The 15,816-nt window shown below is 39.5% G+C and overlaps 2 protein-coding genes across 4 annotated transcripts; one reads left to right on the top strand and one right to left on the bottom strand.

Moving 5' to 3' along the window:
• Window positions 1-1,030: 1,030 nt before the first annotated feature.
• rgs11 (regulator of G protein signaling 11) lies at window positions 1,031-10,987 on the bottom strand. 2 transcript variants are annotated; one of them, XM_044368844.1, is made up of 18 exons: window positions 10,899-10,987; window positions 9,135-9,335; window positions 8,743-8,839; window positions 8,498-8,548; window positions 7,324-7,430; window positions 7,031-7,082; window positions 6,727-6,785; window positions 6,430-6,506; window positions 6,264-6,345; window positions 4,952-5,020; window positions 4,427-4,450; window positions 4,264-4,325; window positions 3,837-3,950; window positions 3,484-3,599; window positions 2,980-3,067; window positions 2,756-2,894; window positions 1,841-1,923; window positions 1,031-1,735 (listed from the first exon to the last, which is right to left on the bottom strand). In XM_044368844.1, the coding sequence occupies exons 2-18, from the start codon at window positions 9,195-9,197 to the stop codon at window positions 1,597-1,599; spliced, it is 1,422 nt and encodes a 473-aa protein (XP_044224779.1). In that variant the 5' UTR covers window positions 9,198-9,335; window positions 10,899-10,987; the 3' UTR covers window positions 1,031-1,596. The 2 variants fall into 2 exon arrangements, with proteins under 2 accessions (XP_044224779.1, XP_044224780.1); XM_044368845.1 differs by lacking the exons at window positions 6,264-6,345; window positions 6,430-6,506.
• On the top strand, window positions 10,148-15,190 carry c12h7orf26 (chromosome 12 C7orf26 homolog). 2 transcript variants are annotated; one of them, XR_006406541.1, is made up of 9 exons: window positions 10,148-10,275; window positions 10,921-11,121; window positions 11,215-11,436; window positions 12,023-12,188; window positions 12,390-12,667; window positions 12,755-12,992; window positions 13,396-13,435; window positions 14,704-15,016; window positions 15,087-15,190. XR_006406541.1 is itself a non-coding variant. In XM_044368846.1 (8 exons), the coding sequence occupies exons 2-8, from the start codon at window positions 10,927-10,929 to the stop codon at window positions 14,963-14,965; spliced, it is 1,401 nt and encodes a 466-aa protein (XP_044224781.1). In that variant the 5' UTR covers window positions 10,148-10,275; window positions 10,921-10,926; the 3' UTR covers window positions 14,966-15,190. The 2 variants fall into 2 exon arrangements, 1 of the variants encoding a protein (XP_044224781.1); XM_044368846.1 differs by having other exon boundaries at window positions 14,704-15,190.
• The last annotated feature ends 626 nt before the right edge of the window (window positions 15,191-15,816 follow it).

Raw genomic sequence — 15,816 nt, 5'->3', positions numbered from 1 at the left:
TGAAAGTGCTTGTTTGGAGTGTTGAAATACACGTTTTACTGTGTGTGTTTGTGTTAGAGAGAGTGTGTATCTGCTTGTGCTCCCTTATATAGCTTACTTCCGTTAGTAAATTTGATGGGCTGTCAGGTCCTGCAAAGCGGTCTCAGAGTGCCACACACAACATCAAGCCTAACTGCTTATTGTTTTTTGGTGGCTGGCATGTAAGGTTTTTTGAAAAAAATTGTTTAACCTGAAATAGCACCTAAAAGGGGGCATTGCTTAGCAGCAGTGGTGATATGTTGTCAGATTCTTGTATAAGCCATAATTATTTATTTTGGACCTTGAGTTTATGTGTTTTATTTACAGAAGTGGTTCCCAGCCTGGGGGTCTAAGGCGTCCCTACATGACTTAAGGGCTCCACAAAATTATGTTAATTTCTTCTAAATTTTCACTATATTTTTTGCTATTTCTCTCTCAAATGAAACCATCTGAAAGGAAAAAAAAACAGTGTTTGTTTGAAATGATCATAACTCATGTTCACACTAAGGCCACAACCCAAGACAAAGTAGACAAGATTTATGTTCATGAGCAACAGAGGTTTCCAGTGAGTGAACACTCCAGCAGCCAGTAGAGGGAGCCAGTCCTGTAGAGGAAACTGCAGCTCTCACAGGACCAAAGGCGGGAAGAAGAAAGGGAAGTTAAAAACTGAAAGTTATAATCAAATGAAGAGGACATTAACGGAAAGTTTTGTCTGACTGACATCTGATGATTGCCTAAATTCTGTAGTGGGTTATGTCCTCCAATCTGGAGTGTAATAATAAAGGTTAAACCAAATCATACAATGAATTTGTACTGAAACTACAAAGAAATAAAAGAAAATGTAAAAAAAAAAAAAAGACAAGATAGGTAAAAGAGAAAGTAAAAGGAAATGAAAAAATAAGAAAACGGACGAGGGTGTCACTAGAAAAGCCTGATGACAGATTTAACCTTCCACACACACACTCACAGATAACCACAGCATGCAGAGCTCAAAGCACAATACAACACTGAATGCTGTTGTGACATTTTATTGGGATGAAAACATGCTCAAGCAAAATCAACAGCAGCAACAACAATCACAGTGACAAGCTCCAGCATGGAATGAACAAAACAAGCAAACTACAATAATCACAAACATGCTGAGGCAAAATTTCTACTAATTACATATTTTACATCTATTATCAACTGTTTTGCCTAAACCTGCTTAAAATAGTAGAGTATATAAAAGCTGTCTGGATGGATCAAGGGAGAAAAGAAAGAGTCAGTATCAAGAACAACAAAGCAATTTTTGGACTGAGATGGGATGTAGATGCAGGATGAATATTCAGCAGTAGCTGTTACAGTAGCACTAAAAGCTCCTCTCTGCTCGTGCTCTGGGAATAAGGTGTGATGCTGCTACGGTATGCATTAACACCTGTGCTCTGGGAGAAAGCTCTGCGTTGAATTCTGTTAATGACGCGACGGTGAGAGAGAAGCTCTGGCTTCCAGACAGACATTATGGCAGAGGAGAACTCCTCGGATGGTTGCTATGGTGACTAAAAGAGACAATGGAGACTGAGGGGATTTTTTGGCCCGGCATCAGGCATGGGAGCCGGCTGCAGAGTTGGTACCTGCTTGCCCGGCCCCCTTGGCACCCTCGTCTTCCTCCGTTGCCTGGACGACAGCCTGAGCAGGGGAAGGGCTAGAGTGCCGCTGGCGTCTCATGAAGGGGAACACACTGAGCGGAAGTAGATAAAAGAAAGGAAAAGTTAGAAATGCTAGAGAATGAATGAGTGTGTTAAAGTAAAAGGAAAATAAAATGGTAATGAATGTAAATTTTCACCTTTTCTTGGTTTCCTGGGGGACAATAGCTTTGGCCAGCATGTTCTTGTATAGGTCAGACTTCAGATATCTTGGGTAAGAGTCCTAAATACACACACAAATACAATAGCATCACACAACATTAGTTCCAAAATCCATTCTAATAACTGTGAGCTTGCCTTAAAAGCTGTCATTTTTGTGTGTCTGGTTTTAGTTCACAGAAGAGAAAGGAAGTAATTATATACGACATAAAGTTGACAGAAAATGTTTGTTTTGAGCCAATTAAATGTGCTTGGTTCTCATTCAATCAAAACAGACAACAATTTTCTGTGTCACTTGGGAAATTTGTCTAGGAAAGTTTACATCAAATATGGCGTCCCTCAGGGGTCAATACTGGGTCCACTACTATTCAGTTATGTTACCTCTAGGACACATAATCCAGAAACACATCTCAAAATAAGGCTGTAAATGTGCTATATAAATAAAGTTTTGCTTGCTTGCTTGTGAGTCTTCAGTGCAAATTTGCCCACTGATGCACACTTAGAGCCAGCTTTCCTGCTTCCAGTTTTGACTATCTATGTGAAAATGGCAAAGCACAAATTCATTCTAACCAAAGACAAAATGCCAGAATTGATTGATTGGTCCACAAGTCCTAACTATATTTTATTACCAATCTAAGTTTTAGGGGAGGAATGACTGGTACAATATTACAGAAGAAAGATACCAGTGTTTCAGGTCCATAAATACAAATCATATAAACATGACACTTTTGCTGGACATGTTTGCATGCAGGTTATAAAACATTTATTTTTTAAATGTATGTTTCCTGTTTTTCCACACAGCCAGTTGTTTTTCATAATCACAGTGAACATCAAGTTTGCAATAATTTAAGCTTGTTAGTTAGTTAGTTAGGAAGAAGACAATTGATAAGTCAGACCTTCTTCATGAGGAAATAGATGTGCATCTGTGCGTCATCCATGACAAAGCGATGTGGGTGTTGGATCCCCTCTAAAGTCTTATCCATCGTCTTGCTGTCAATGTTCACCCAGCGTGCAGCTCCAGGAGCCAGGAAATTTCTAAGTCACACACAAAATATTGGCGATCACCATGAAAGTAAATATGAAAGTGTGTAGTTTTGCTTGTTTGTGTGTGTACGCTTACGTGTAGATTTCCTCCACTTTCTCTACGATCTTGGAACTTTCTCCATGTCTAATCTCCTCACAGGCCAGCCAGAAACACAGGTTCTCCGCTGGTGAGAGACAGAGAGAGGTGTTGGCTATGGATGGAGCTGAATAAAACAACAGTGACACAGGCTGAAGTGACATACAATGAGACTTTTTATAGCATGGGTGGCTTCTGTGTAAAATCTTTTACCTGTTAGCATGCTGGTGTTAGCATTTAGCTCAAAGCACTGCTGTGCCGAAATACAACCTCTCAGAACTGCTAGCATGGCTGTAGAGTTTTGTTCACTCACTGACTGAATGTTAATGGATATTTTTATAACACATAAAAATAACATAACAGGATCTGATCTGTAGGCTATGTGAAGGAAGCTGCTCAATAAAAATATGTTTCAGTTAAAATGTTGTGGAAGATGATGTTATTTTAAAAGTAAATTATTCAAAGTATTGAATATAAACCAACATTTCTGTTACTCTTTCTCACCACTAAATTCTTTCTCTAGGTAGGTCATGAACTCCCGCCTCCCCAAGGTGTCATTGAGAAGCTCCATGAAGCTGAAGCTCCAGCGCTCCACTCGAAGACGCGTTGGAGTAGGAACCCTGTTTACACACACACAAAAACAGGGAGGTAGATATAGACACACAGGCATACTTAAAGCAATCTAGTGTGATAACTATGAACTAAAAATGACCTGACCTGTTAAGAGATACAGCAAAAGCTTAAACCAGCAAAGTTAAATGAATGTTTTGACTGTGTGGACTACTACAGTGGACTGTAGTTTAAGTTTGTCATGACCTATGTGTGTGTATCTTGTGTGAATGTGTGTATTCTCTTACGATTCTGTATTCATTGTCCAATGGGCAGTGTCATCAGAGATCCAGGGGTTACTGGGAAGACAGCCTTGCATAATGGGATCATGGCTCTGGTACTGCTCGCTGTATTTCACAAAACTGCACATCCACGCACAAATGCAGAGGCACGCACACACATAAGAACACACGCACACACAGAGAAACAGTATTATTGTATTAGTGCTGCAGATCATAAGAGTTAATGGCCACTAATTCCAACTTGCCTCAGGAAGCATCCATTAGTGGCTCTTATAGTGGGAGCACTAAGCCTTATGTGCATGTGTGTGCATGTGTGTGCTAAAGATGTAGAGTTCAGTTCAGGCAGCATCACATCCATTAGACCTTATGTGTATGTGTTCATGGGTGCGTACAAGTGTGTCTGTGTGTGCACGTTCATCAAACTGACACACACCATTCTAGACAGATGGATGACTTCACACGGTTTCTTCCGAGGGCCCTTCTACAGGTTTCAATCTGAAAGCACACAAACAAATGTACACACACACTCAAAGTAAGCTATAATATACACTTAATGTACTTAAAGTTAGGAAGCGTAAAATATACATGATGTTTACCTCTCTTTTGTAGTAGTCACTGTTCTAGTTCTGTTAAGAGAAACACCATGTCCTCATGTTAGGTCACACACTGGCTGCATTACACATTTATACAGTGACAACAATAGTAGGAGCCAGCATGTGTCTCTATGTGTTGACCCATGCAAACTATGGTTTTTAAATATGAAGGCAAGATACATGCTGACAACTTAGCAATATACAGTATGAATTTAAATATTGGTCATAACATAGCAGATATTAAATTGGGAGAGAATTGAATGTAGAACAAGAATATGGCTTCCAACCACGACCATGTCAGGGCTTCAAATTCTCAACGTCCATTTAGGATCATAATATGACTTTAATGTAATTGTCTATAGTATAGTGCAGCTTACTTGGACACTTACTTTGAAACAATCCCAGCAGCAAGAAAGATAAGAAGCAATAACAGGGAAGGAAGAGATAGATAGCAGACGTGTTATCACATTAGGTTTTTCAGAAGGGAATATAAAACAGGAAGTAAAGAAATGTGATGATGTCACTGACCAGTGTGACTCGTAAGTTGGGGTTATTATTTCTCTCTAGACCCATGTCCAGCACATTATGCCCCCCAGGCTGAAAGAAATAAACACACATCTGTACACCAATAACAAATGAACTGCAGTATGCCCGTCACTGAGCGTGTGTGTGCATGCGTGTGTGTCTCTTATGCGCAGATGCGTGTGAGTGAGCACTTATCCTTCCTTGAATTTTCCACTCCACTAGCTCTGACTTTTATTCCCAGGTTTCTCTTTCTTTTTCTCCATGCCCTCGTCCCTAATTCATGAGGGCAGGACAAGATGGAGTCCCTCTTCCAAACTGTTGTCCTCTGCTTCCCCCCCCCAAACTTCCCCACAATACCTTTACACTTCCCATCATCCCCTTTCTCCTTTCCTTCCCCAAAACCCATCATACCCCTCTTGATCCACTCTTGAAATGATCAAAAGAGAGAAATTTGTCAGATGAACTGCTGTGTTATTTAGGTAACACATAGTAATGTGGAATATGATGCTTTTATTTCTCTCTCTCTCTCTCCCTGTTTGTCTTCCTCTCTCTCTATTTCTCTATGTTTCTCCAGTTGTCAGCTGAGGCTTTTACCAGATGGGTTGAATATTTCATGTAGGAGGCAGAAGGGACTGTGGCTGAACATTAGTGGGACCTGGGACTGTTTTATATAGTGTATAGTATAATATATTATGTATAGGACAGTATAGTATAGTATAGTATAGTATAGTATAGTATAGTATAGTATAGTATAGTATAGTACAATACAGTACAATATAATATAGTATAGAATAGTATAGTATAGTATAGTATAGTATAGTATAGTATAGTATAGTATAGTATAGTATAGCATAGTATAGTATAGTATAGTATAGTATAGCATGGGAAAGTATAGCATAGCATAGCATAGCATAGTACAGTATAGTATAGTATAGGATTGCATAGCATAGCATAGTATAGTATAGCATAGCATAGTATAGTATAGTATAGTATAGTATAGTATAGTATAGTATAGTATAGTATAGTATAGTATAGTATAGTATAGTATAGTATAGGATTGCATAGCATAGCATAGTATAGTATAGCATAGCATAGTATAGTATAGTATAGTATAGTATAGTACAATACAGTACAGTATAGTATAGTATAGTATAGTATAGTATAGTATAGTATAGTATAGTATAGTATAGTATAGGATTGCATAGCATAGCATAGTATAGTATAGCATAGCATAGTATAGTATAGTATAGTATAGTATAGTATAGAGTAGTTACACGTTATAGAGTACAGTATGGAACAATAAGAGTGGACGTACCGGAGATCTGTTGATGAGCCAATAAGCCTGCTCCTGACATTCTAGAACAATGCGGTCAGCCTTTCGCCTCTGTTTGGATGCTCTAAACATAAATCACACTGTGAGTTTGTGTGTTTGTGCATGTGTGAGTCAGTGTGTGTATGTGCATGTGTACATGTGAGTGCACCTGAGTTGCTCTCTGGCTTGCATCACAACAAAGTCCCAGGTGTGGTTGATCCTTTTGTGCAACACACTGTACCTCTCCTAAAAAGGAAGAGGAAATAAGGACAAGAAGAAGAAGAAGAAGAAGAAGAAGAAGGAGAAGAAGAAGAAGAAGAAGAAGAAGAAGAAGAAGAAGAAGAAGAAGAGAGGAAATACAGGGAGAAAAGGGGACTAGCTTTTAGAAAAGTAATGATGACAAAGGCCCGTTAACTCTGACTTACTACTGCATAATTCATAACACACACACACACTCTTTCCTCACCTTTTCATATTCCATCAGTTCTCCTTGCTTTCTTATGTTCTTTTTGGCCAAGTAGATCGCTGTTGGGATTTGAGGAGTAAAATACAAAGAACAAAAACAAAAATTAAACAGAGCTAAATAAATCTGAGCCCTGAAATAATGTAGTTGTTTTGGTTGAAGTTCCTTTAAATATATTTTAAGTGGAAGGTTTCTTGTTCACAATTATGGGTAAAAAAATGCTTGTTTTCCCTCACAATTAATGAATTTCCCTTCACCCCCTCAGATGCCCTTTTACCCCTTCAGTTTACATTGAGCTTAGTCTCACCATAGTCCAGCTCTGAGGCAGGCCATCGGGTACTGGTCCAGAAGTAAGGAGTCTGAGAGAAATAAGTAACATCTTTTAACATTTCTGACATTTAGAGATTTATGGCGAAGCGGGCGATGAAAAAGTGGTGTTAGAGAGTGGCAGATGGATGGAGGATTAGAAAGCAGGCTAATGGAGAGAGAGAGGGAGACAGACAGGGATAGAGAGAAGGTGAAGGTTTAGTCAAAAGTAGATGGAGGAGTGGTGGGTTTTTATGAGCAGGGAGAATTAAGTGGAAGGGACTATTGTTTTACCTGGAAGCGATAGGGCGACTCATCGGGACGCAGCATAAGGGATCTCGGCTCCTTGAGCGGATAAATATACCCGTATCTCACCAGCATGTCACCAAGGTGCAGAGCCTCTGTTCAACACCACAGAGGAAGAAGTACCAAACTTAGTACAGGACTCTCTCTCAGTTTGTCTCAAATTAATCAGGGGTGTATGGAGAGTAAGCACCTAAACTAAGTCAACAATGCTTTTTAATCAAACTCACATATATTTAAGTTTCCAATGAGTCTTTATGTGCTATAACAATAATAATAATAAAAATAATAATAATAACTTTATTCAAATAAAGAGGTTACAAAGTGTTTTACAAAGACACCTTAAAGACACCTTAAATAAGTGGTAAATGACAAGCTATATTGAGTTAGAATTCGAATTTTTTATTAATCTCTGCAACATGTTTGATGGCACATGAAAAAGATATGTATGATGTTCATTAAGGATGAAACTCTCAAGCTGAACAAACTAAATGTGGAAACTAAATAACATTAATTGGCGACAAGGAATAAAATGAGTATAAAATGTTGTTGGCCTAATTTGTGACCGTCTTTTTTTTTTTATTTATTAATCAAAAACCTGCACTCTGTCAGCCATCTCTCTCAAATCAATGCTTTGTTCCAGTGATGAAATGGATCATCAATCTTCAGTCTCTCCTCATTTGTTAGAGAGCCCTACTTTTGTGACTGACAGCTACCAAAAAAAAAAAAGCTATGTAATGCATTTTAATCAGCTCTTACCACTCTCTCTCTCCCTTGCCAACTGACTCCTCTCTTTCCTCCTTTAGTCTACTCAGAGGCAAAAGGGACCAGCAGACTACTTTTTTCCAACCTCTAATTTAGTTCAGGCATGGTGAGGTCTCCTGAGGTGAAAACCTCCAAAGGGACACTAATCAAACCCAGATCATCAGGTGAGTTAATCAAACTTCAGTCCTCAGGGGCTCACCCCAGTCCTGTTTACTGGAAACAGCAACCCCCACAATATACTTATACATCACTAACACCACATCAGCTTGAGAGAAAACACCATATCCTGGCAACACTCTAGCAACGACACACAACAAGCCAGTCAAACTGAAACAGGGAACCACATCAGAGCCTCTAAAATACTTGAGCATGCACCATGTATGTATTAATATTTACTTGCCCTCCTCACATATGCTGTATTTCTGGATCAACCAATCAATAATATCACGGCCTGCAGAAAGAGACAGAGAGAGAGGAGACAAGAAAAGATGACAAACTTCCTCCCTCTACTCTGCAAAGTACACAATATTCTCCAAAATTCACTGCTGCATTATGCATGACCACAGGGACAAACACAAACTGCAATGTGCACGTCCACACTTGCTTACACAGATGCTAATGCACACTGACATTAAAGACACTCACCTGTCATTGCGTGTGGAATGACAGTGATGAGAAGTCTCTGGTTTCTCATCTTCATGCCCATGTCAGGATCCTGCATGGCCACAATCACTTTCTCCATCTGTCGAGGGGGGGGGGGGGGGGGGGGGGGGGGTTACAAACACACATGCAGTCACACACAGTGATGCACACGCACACATGAACACACAATAAATATACACAATATAGAAAAACAGGAATTACGAGTCAGAAATTCTGAGAAACAAAAACGCACACAATACATTTACCATAATTTCATAACTTGTTTTCTTCCTGGAACCGGTTCAAATGTGCTGGATCTTTTCTGATTTATACAGGGTTATGTCTATCATATCTCACATAACAAAATCAAAGAAGACAGAAAAATACAGTCTTACCTTTCGAAAGCATGTCATTTGCTCCCGGTGCCAGCCTCCTTTAGCCAGGGTGTTGATGGTCATCTTGCGGGCTGCTTGGGATCACTCGACGGGACGGTAAAGTGCAAGACTGACGCGCTGCCGGGAGCGCGCAGCAGAGAGTGCACTGCTGTTTCCTTTTTTTCCCCCCATCAAGCGGTCCGGTGCCTGGCAGGCGCGCCACTGTGTAGATTAGAAGGGATTACAGTATAGCAAAGTGATTTTCAGTATAATATATAGTGTACACAAACGAAAACAACAGTATGTCTATACGTGTTTGTGTCTGCCACTAATATATAAGTGATAAGCCCATTGAAAAAAACAACCACAAATAGCAACAAATTCTCAAAAATCTAACCAGACAATCAAATGAGAGGTGTAAAATGTGATAATGTCTACAAACTCACAGTTGAATAGGACATTTGAAATGATAAAAAAGACAATAATACCACGGTATCACTTAAAGTTACACATATACATATACTCTCTCCAACACTGATATTTACCGAGAGTATATTTTCATTGGCTACCCTGAGGCCTAATATAAAACGTAAATAATGAATAGTTTTTCCTATTACGTAGTTCTGTGTGATATAATTTTGACAATCTCGTAAAATAGACCATCTTACAATACAGTACATTTTACAACAGAAGCCCCCATAAAAATAAATAGCCTAAATAAAAATTCATTTTATGTCATTTGACATAGTGAGAAAGTCTGTCAAATAACTTCTTTGTAAGCTAAAATGTGGTAGCGTATTATAGCTAAACATATCCAACGAATATGCAGCATAAAACAAAAGTATCTACACTAAACACTGACTTCTCATAATTCTGTGAGAAAGTGAAAATTGTTTTTTTTTTCATTTTTGAAAGACTTAAGGTCATTGTTAAGTAAAATAATTAACAAAGTTACAGTTTTTGAATTCGTTATGTACCGACTGTATAAATACGTAGCGAACAATGAAAGAAGTCCTTATAACGCAAAACTCCAATGGCAGCAGTTTTTCCCCACATGGGCTTCCGTAGTAGCAGGAAGTGGTTCCGTCGTCGTTTTGAGGCTAGTCACTAGCCTCATCGCGTAATTTAAAATTATTAAATAAATTAAGAGATTTTTGCAAAGGTAAGAGCTTAATTTAATACATGTGTTTTCTTGAGGATGGCATGGTCACATTCAACGCATGTGAGATTTTTTTGCAGAGTAGAAAACTGTCTTTTTAGCTGACCTTGCTAGCACTAGCTTTAGCAGGGAATCTGTGCACTGTTGTATCATATCTAACGATAGTTAGATGTATTTAGGATAGTTTACCGTAGTTTATTCCTTAGCAGCATATAAGACACATACAAACTACTTAAAACAATATAATCACAATTGTTTAACGGTGAAATCACCAACTGGGAAACTAACAATAACATGTCACTCTTTTTAAAAACATTTTTTTTAAATAATTATCTTTATTTAATTTCATGCTTTCCACCACGAGGTTTGCTTACAGTCTCTTACATACATACACACACACACACACACACACACACACACACACACATATATATATATAAGACCTAGGATGGTGTCAGGCTAACGTAAAACATTGATACATTCACATACACAAAACATAAGACACATGTATATTCATATTTCCAAGTATTTTCACAATCATTCATCTTACACGTAACGTTAACACATACACCTAATCAATAACATGTCACTCTTGGCATTTATAATGAAGATTTGAAATGTATCACATTTTGTATGGCCCTCCGTCAGGTGGTGATGGGTGACATTCGTCAGTCTTTGCTGCCTCGCGATGTGCTGAGTGCAGCCAAGGAGCTGCTGTACCACCTGGACATCTACATCTGTAACCTGGTGCAGTCGGGGAGGCAACCTCCTCAGGTTGACTCTAAAACCCTAGAGCTGGTGGAGGAGTTCATCCTGCACGCACCAAAGGACAGAAACACCCCGGCCAGGGTAAGCTACAACCCTGTGTACAAGCATGTACACCAATACACAGTACACAGACACAGAAATGCAGACCGTCAATGAAATGTGCTTTTCTTTCAGAGAATGAGTGCCCTCCAGGAGCTGCAGCTGCTGGAGATCATGTGCAGCTGTTTCCAGGAGCAGAGTCGTGATACTGTCCGTCAACTGATGTTCTCTGCCCTCTTCAGTCTCCAAGGCAACCAGGCAGATGAAAGCCGCATGGGACTGCTGGGCAAGCTGGTCTCCATGGCAATCGCTGTGGGCAGAGTTCCTATCTTGGAATGTGCTGCTACCTGGTTACAGGTGAGCTTTCCCACACAGGTGCACATACGTACGTTTCATACCTTTCATTCCTTCACTAAATCAGTTTAATCTTTTAATTCCTTTCAAAACACACTTATATAGACAGGCTTTCATGTGAATCCACTTCTTATGTACTGCCATTCGGGACTGTGATGCCAGCGAGAGGTCTTTGTGTTTTTTCCATTCCATCTGTTGTTAATTGTTTGTTTGGGGTTTTTGTTTGTTTGGGTTTTTCTTTATCTCTTGGATGACCTTTTATTCCTATTTTTATTAATACTATTATTGTTTTTATTATTCTTATTCTCTACTATATAGCTCTATTTATAACTCTATTTTTTTCTCCTTGGTTTTTATTGCATGTAAAGCACTTTGTAAACTTTGTTTTAAGAAAAGTGCTATACAAATAAGTTGTTATTGTTCTTATTCTTATTCTTATTTACTCAATTTGTTTTAGACGTCTGGTGTGAGAATATTTTGGCCACTCCTGATTGATTGCCTTTGTGTATGTTCTATTTGAACTCCTTAGTGTGTGTGTGTTTGTGTGTGTACTGATTCTGATACCTCTGGTTGTGTTTGTGTCTGGCAGAGAACTCACCGTGTGTACTGCGTGCGCCTGGCGCAGGTGCTAGTAGACGATTACTGTAGTATGGTGCCAGGCTCGGTGCCCACCTTGCAGAACATCCACAGTGCCAGCCCACGCTTCTGCTGCCAGTTCATCACTGCTGTTACCACCCTCTACGACCTCACCTCAGGTACTTTTGTGGGATAATACAAAAATACTTTATAATTGTAAGACAGGGACCCCCATAAAATGGGAAATGCATAATGTCAACATTTAAACAGATCATTACGAAAAAGATCTTGGCCTACTGTTTTGCTAAATGGCTAAAATAGAATGGAATTGGAGTTTTTTTACATTCTGTTCTGTCATTTTAACATGTGTGTGTTTTTAGAGGAGCTCACTCCTCCTCTAGAACTTCTCCAGATGATTGTGTCATGGATCCAAGATGACCCTCGTCTTGTCCTAATCACCTTCCTGAACACGCCCCTCTCTGGCAGCCAGCCAATCAGCTCACTTGATGTCACACCGTTAGGGGGTTTGGTGCGGTGGTGCGTCAAAGCACCGCTGGCCTACAGGAGAGACAAGAAGCAGGCGCTGACAAATGGCAGCACTGAGAGTGAGCTAGAAGTGGGACCTCTTTTCTCTACACTCCATCTAAGTGTCCTACAGGTGTGTGTGTGTTTAGATCCATTTATTTACATGCATGCATATATGTGAACTTCTAACATACAGCCGTCCATTTCCTGCCACATCTAGGTCTTTATGCTCCTGCCGAACATACTAAATGAGAAAGGGCTTTTCGGTCGCCTGGCACTGCTTCAGATGGATTCTTTGGCCACTCTGACTTCTGACCTTTCCAGACTGTTGGACCAGGCCGACAAACATACACACATGTCATCCGCTGACACACACGCACTGTCGCAGCTGGCTCTGGACCGGCTGGCACAGGCACTGCAAGTGGCCATGGCCAATGGAGCCCTGCTCTGTTCGAGAGGTAAGAGCATGAAAAGTTAGGTATAGGCCAGAAAATTGGATTGAGGAAAGAAATTACAACAGATTTACATTTTAGGAAGGACTTCTGCCAGGTAGTAGGTTGGATCAAAGGCTTCACCAGCCTGAGACTGGACATTTCATGCAACTGCTGAGAGCTTACAAAGCTCTCTTCCAACCAAGTACAATTTAAATGACAGATTGTTAAATCTATTTTTGTGAGGAAGTATCGTATAACAAACAGGCACTTTCACCACATCGTAACTTTCTGCAGCAACTCCACCTCATTTAAGATCATAGCTTTAAGTGATGCCCTAATAAGTAGCTGATTAACAATTGGTTTGATCATTTGTCATATGAACTCATCATGCAGTGAGTGCTTATTATATGTTGTCTTGTCTCTACAGAGGACCTCAGAGCCATCTGTTCCCGCCTCCCTCACAACAAGTAAGAACCAGTAATCCCTTTACTTGGTGCACGTTTCCACTGGTAACCTAATTTTTATCCAGAACTTAACACTACAATAGGTTGGTAAGCACAGCTTCAGCTTCAGGGTTATCTATATAAGAAAATATGCTAAATTTACCATGTTAAAATCAATGCCCCCCCTGTGGAGAGTAAAACTCTACACTATGGGTGTGTCTGTTTAAAGTCTATGGACAGTGAGTTGTGCAGAACTGAAGTATAACAAACTTACTAGCTGAGAAATAGATCTATAACAACACCGTGCCTCTTTAATTCAAACAAATTTAATTACTGTAATTTATTTTATGGAATTAACTTGATTTCTGATGTAGTGATGAGCAGGCTTTGAGGCTATGCTGTCTTTAAAAACAAGATTAACCTTAACCTGCAGGTGCATAGTGAACACAGTGGGATCAGTGTTAGAACTAGCAACATATTTACAGCATCGGTCTGTAAGAGATGTTAGTGTCATGCACATATTTGTCATACTTTTGTTTGCTTTTCATTTATGCAATGTTTTCAGTCAAAAGTCTGGACACACTTTCTCATTCAAGTGAATGGGAAAGTGTGACCGAACTTTTGACTGGTACTGTAAACACAATTAATTCAAATTCTGCAGTATTTCACAGCTAAAATTGACATGTTTAAAAATTATAGTCCAGTTTCAAAGCCAGAAGTTGTTGATTCTAGGGCTGCAGGTAATGATTATTTTGATTATCGATTAATCTGCTGATTGTTTCATCTATAAAACATAAGAAAACAGTGAAAAATGCGCATTGCAATATCCTAGAGTGCAAGGTGACATCAATAAATGTGTTCTGTCTGTTAAACACCCCCAAAATATTCCATTACTGCAACGACCAAGAAAGACCAAGAAAAGCAGCAGATTTTCACATCAAGAATCTGGAAGCATCAGATATTTGAAATTTTGACTTAAAAATTACTAAAAAGATTAATTGATTATCAGAATAGTTGCCAGTTAATTTTCTTTTCGACTGATCAATTAATGGACTAATCGTAGCAGCTCTAGTTGATTCCAGTGTAAGCTAGAACCAAGCAGCCCTCACTTACAGAAGCATCTCTAATTGAATGTAAGTGTAGTTTAGATTGGGATTTTCTAATTGTGGATGTGTTCCAACTCTCCAAGTTTTGCTCTCATGTACAGAATATGAGATTTTCTCCATCTTAACATTTTGTATCCCTTCTTCCTCTTTTTCTGTGTTTGCATGTTTGTGTATTTGTTGTCACAGCTTGCTCCAGCTGGTGTTGTCGGGCCCAGTGATGTACTACAACAACATCCACACTCCTCCGCTGGCCTTCAGCCCGCACGCTGCTCATTCCCCCATCGCCTCACACCCCACACACCCCACACACCCCACACACCCCACACACCCCACACACCCTGCACACACCCCACACACACCTCTAGCCTCCCATCCCTCCTCTCATCCCCAGTACCCCGCTCAGCCTTTCATGACAGGGATACCATTCCCTTTCCGACCCAGCCACTAAAGAAAATGTTTGCAGATGTGTGTGTGTGTGTGTGTGTGTGTGTGTGTGTGTGTGTGTGTGTGTGTGTGTGTGTGTGTGTGTGTGTGTGTGTGTGTGTGTGTGTGTGTGTGTGTGGGTGTGGGTGTGGGTATGATGATTTATGTATTATGATGTTAATAAGCACATTTGCTTCTGATAAAGTCTGTGAGGCTGTCATGTTTGTCCAATAAATATTTTTTTACTTCACTGTTGTTGTTCTTTATACTGACCACTTGAGGTCACTGTTGCCCTGTTTCAATCTGCAAATCCACCAGGTTTCAAATGTGAAGAGGGTCCTGTCTCAGAAGAATGGGCCCTCTCACTGACAAAAAAACCCAAAACAAAGCAAAAAGACAAGCCTGTAATTCTGGGCTTCATTTAAATTTTTGCAAAGTGCAAGATGACATGGAAACATTACTTTATCATTGGCTTATTTGTTTAGGCAAATTCAATGTGCTGTGTTCTATTTTTATTGTATGGAAGAAGAATAAAATGTTTCTTTTAATGTGGAAAAATATATTGTCTTACTGGTTAGAAACAGAATCTTAATTAATGGAGTAAACCAATCTACTTGTCCTAATTGGCACCAAGAAAGACCTGAGTTACTTAGTTGATAAATGAAATGGGATGCACATAATAGGAGAAAAAACAATTTAAACCATATAAGTGCAGGCACACACAACACCAGAAACTACATGACTAAAGCCGAGCACAAAAGGCACTAACATCTAAAGGTGCCCCAAACCAGCGTGGGTGATTACATAACCAAAGATGTTAAAAGTCTTTTGGAGCCATACCCTGTGCATAAGCTTGGCTCATGTTTTGAGACAGAT

The sequence above is a fragment of the Thunnus albacares genome, chromosome 12 (genome assembly GCF_914725855.1).
Source record: "Thunnus albacares chromosome 12, fThuAlb1.1, whole genome shotgun sequence".
Taxonomy (NCBI): domain Eukaryota; kingdom Metazoa; phylum Chordata; class Actinopteri; order Scombriformes; family Scombridae; genus Thunnus; species Thunnus albacares.
The sequence above is the reverse complement of the archived record's forward strand: the minus strand, read 5'-3'. Positions and strand labels throughout refer to the sequence as shown.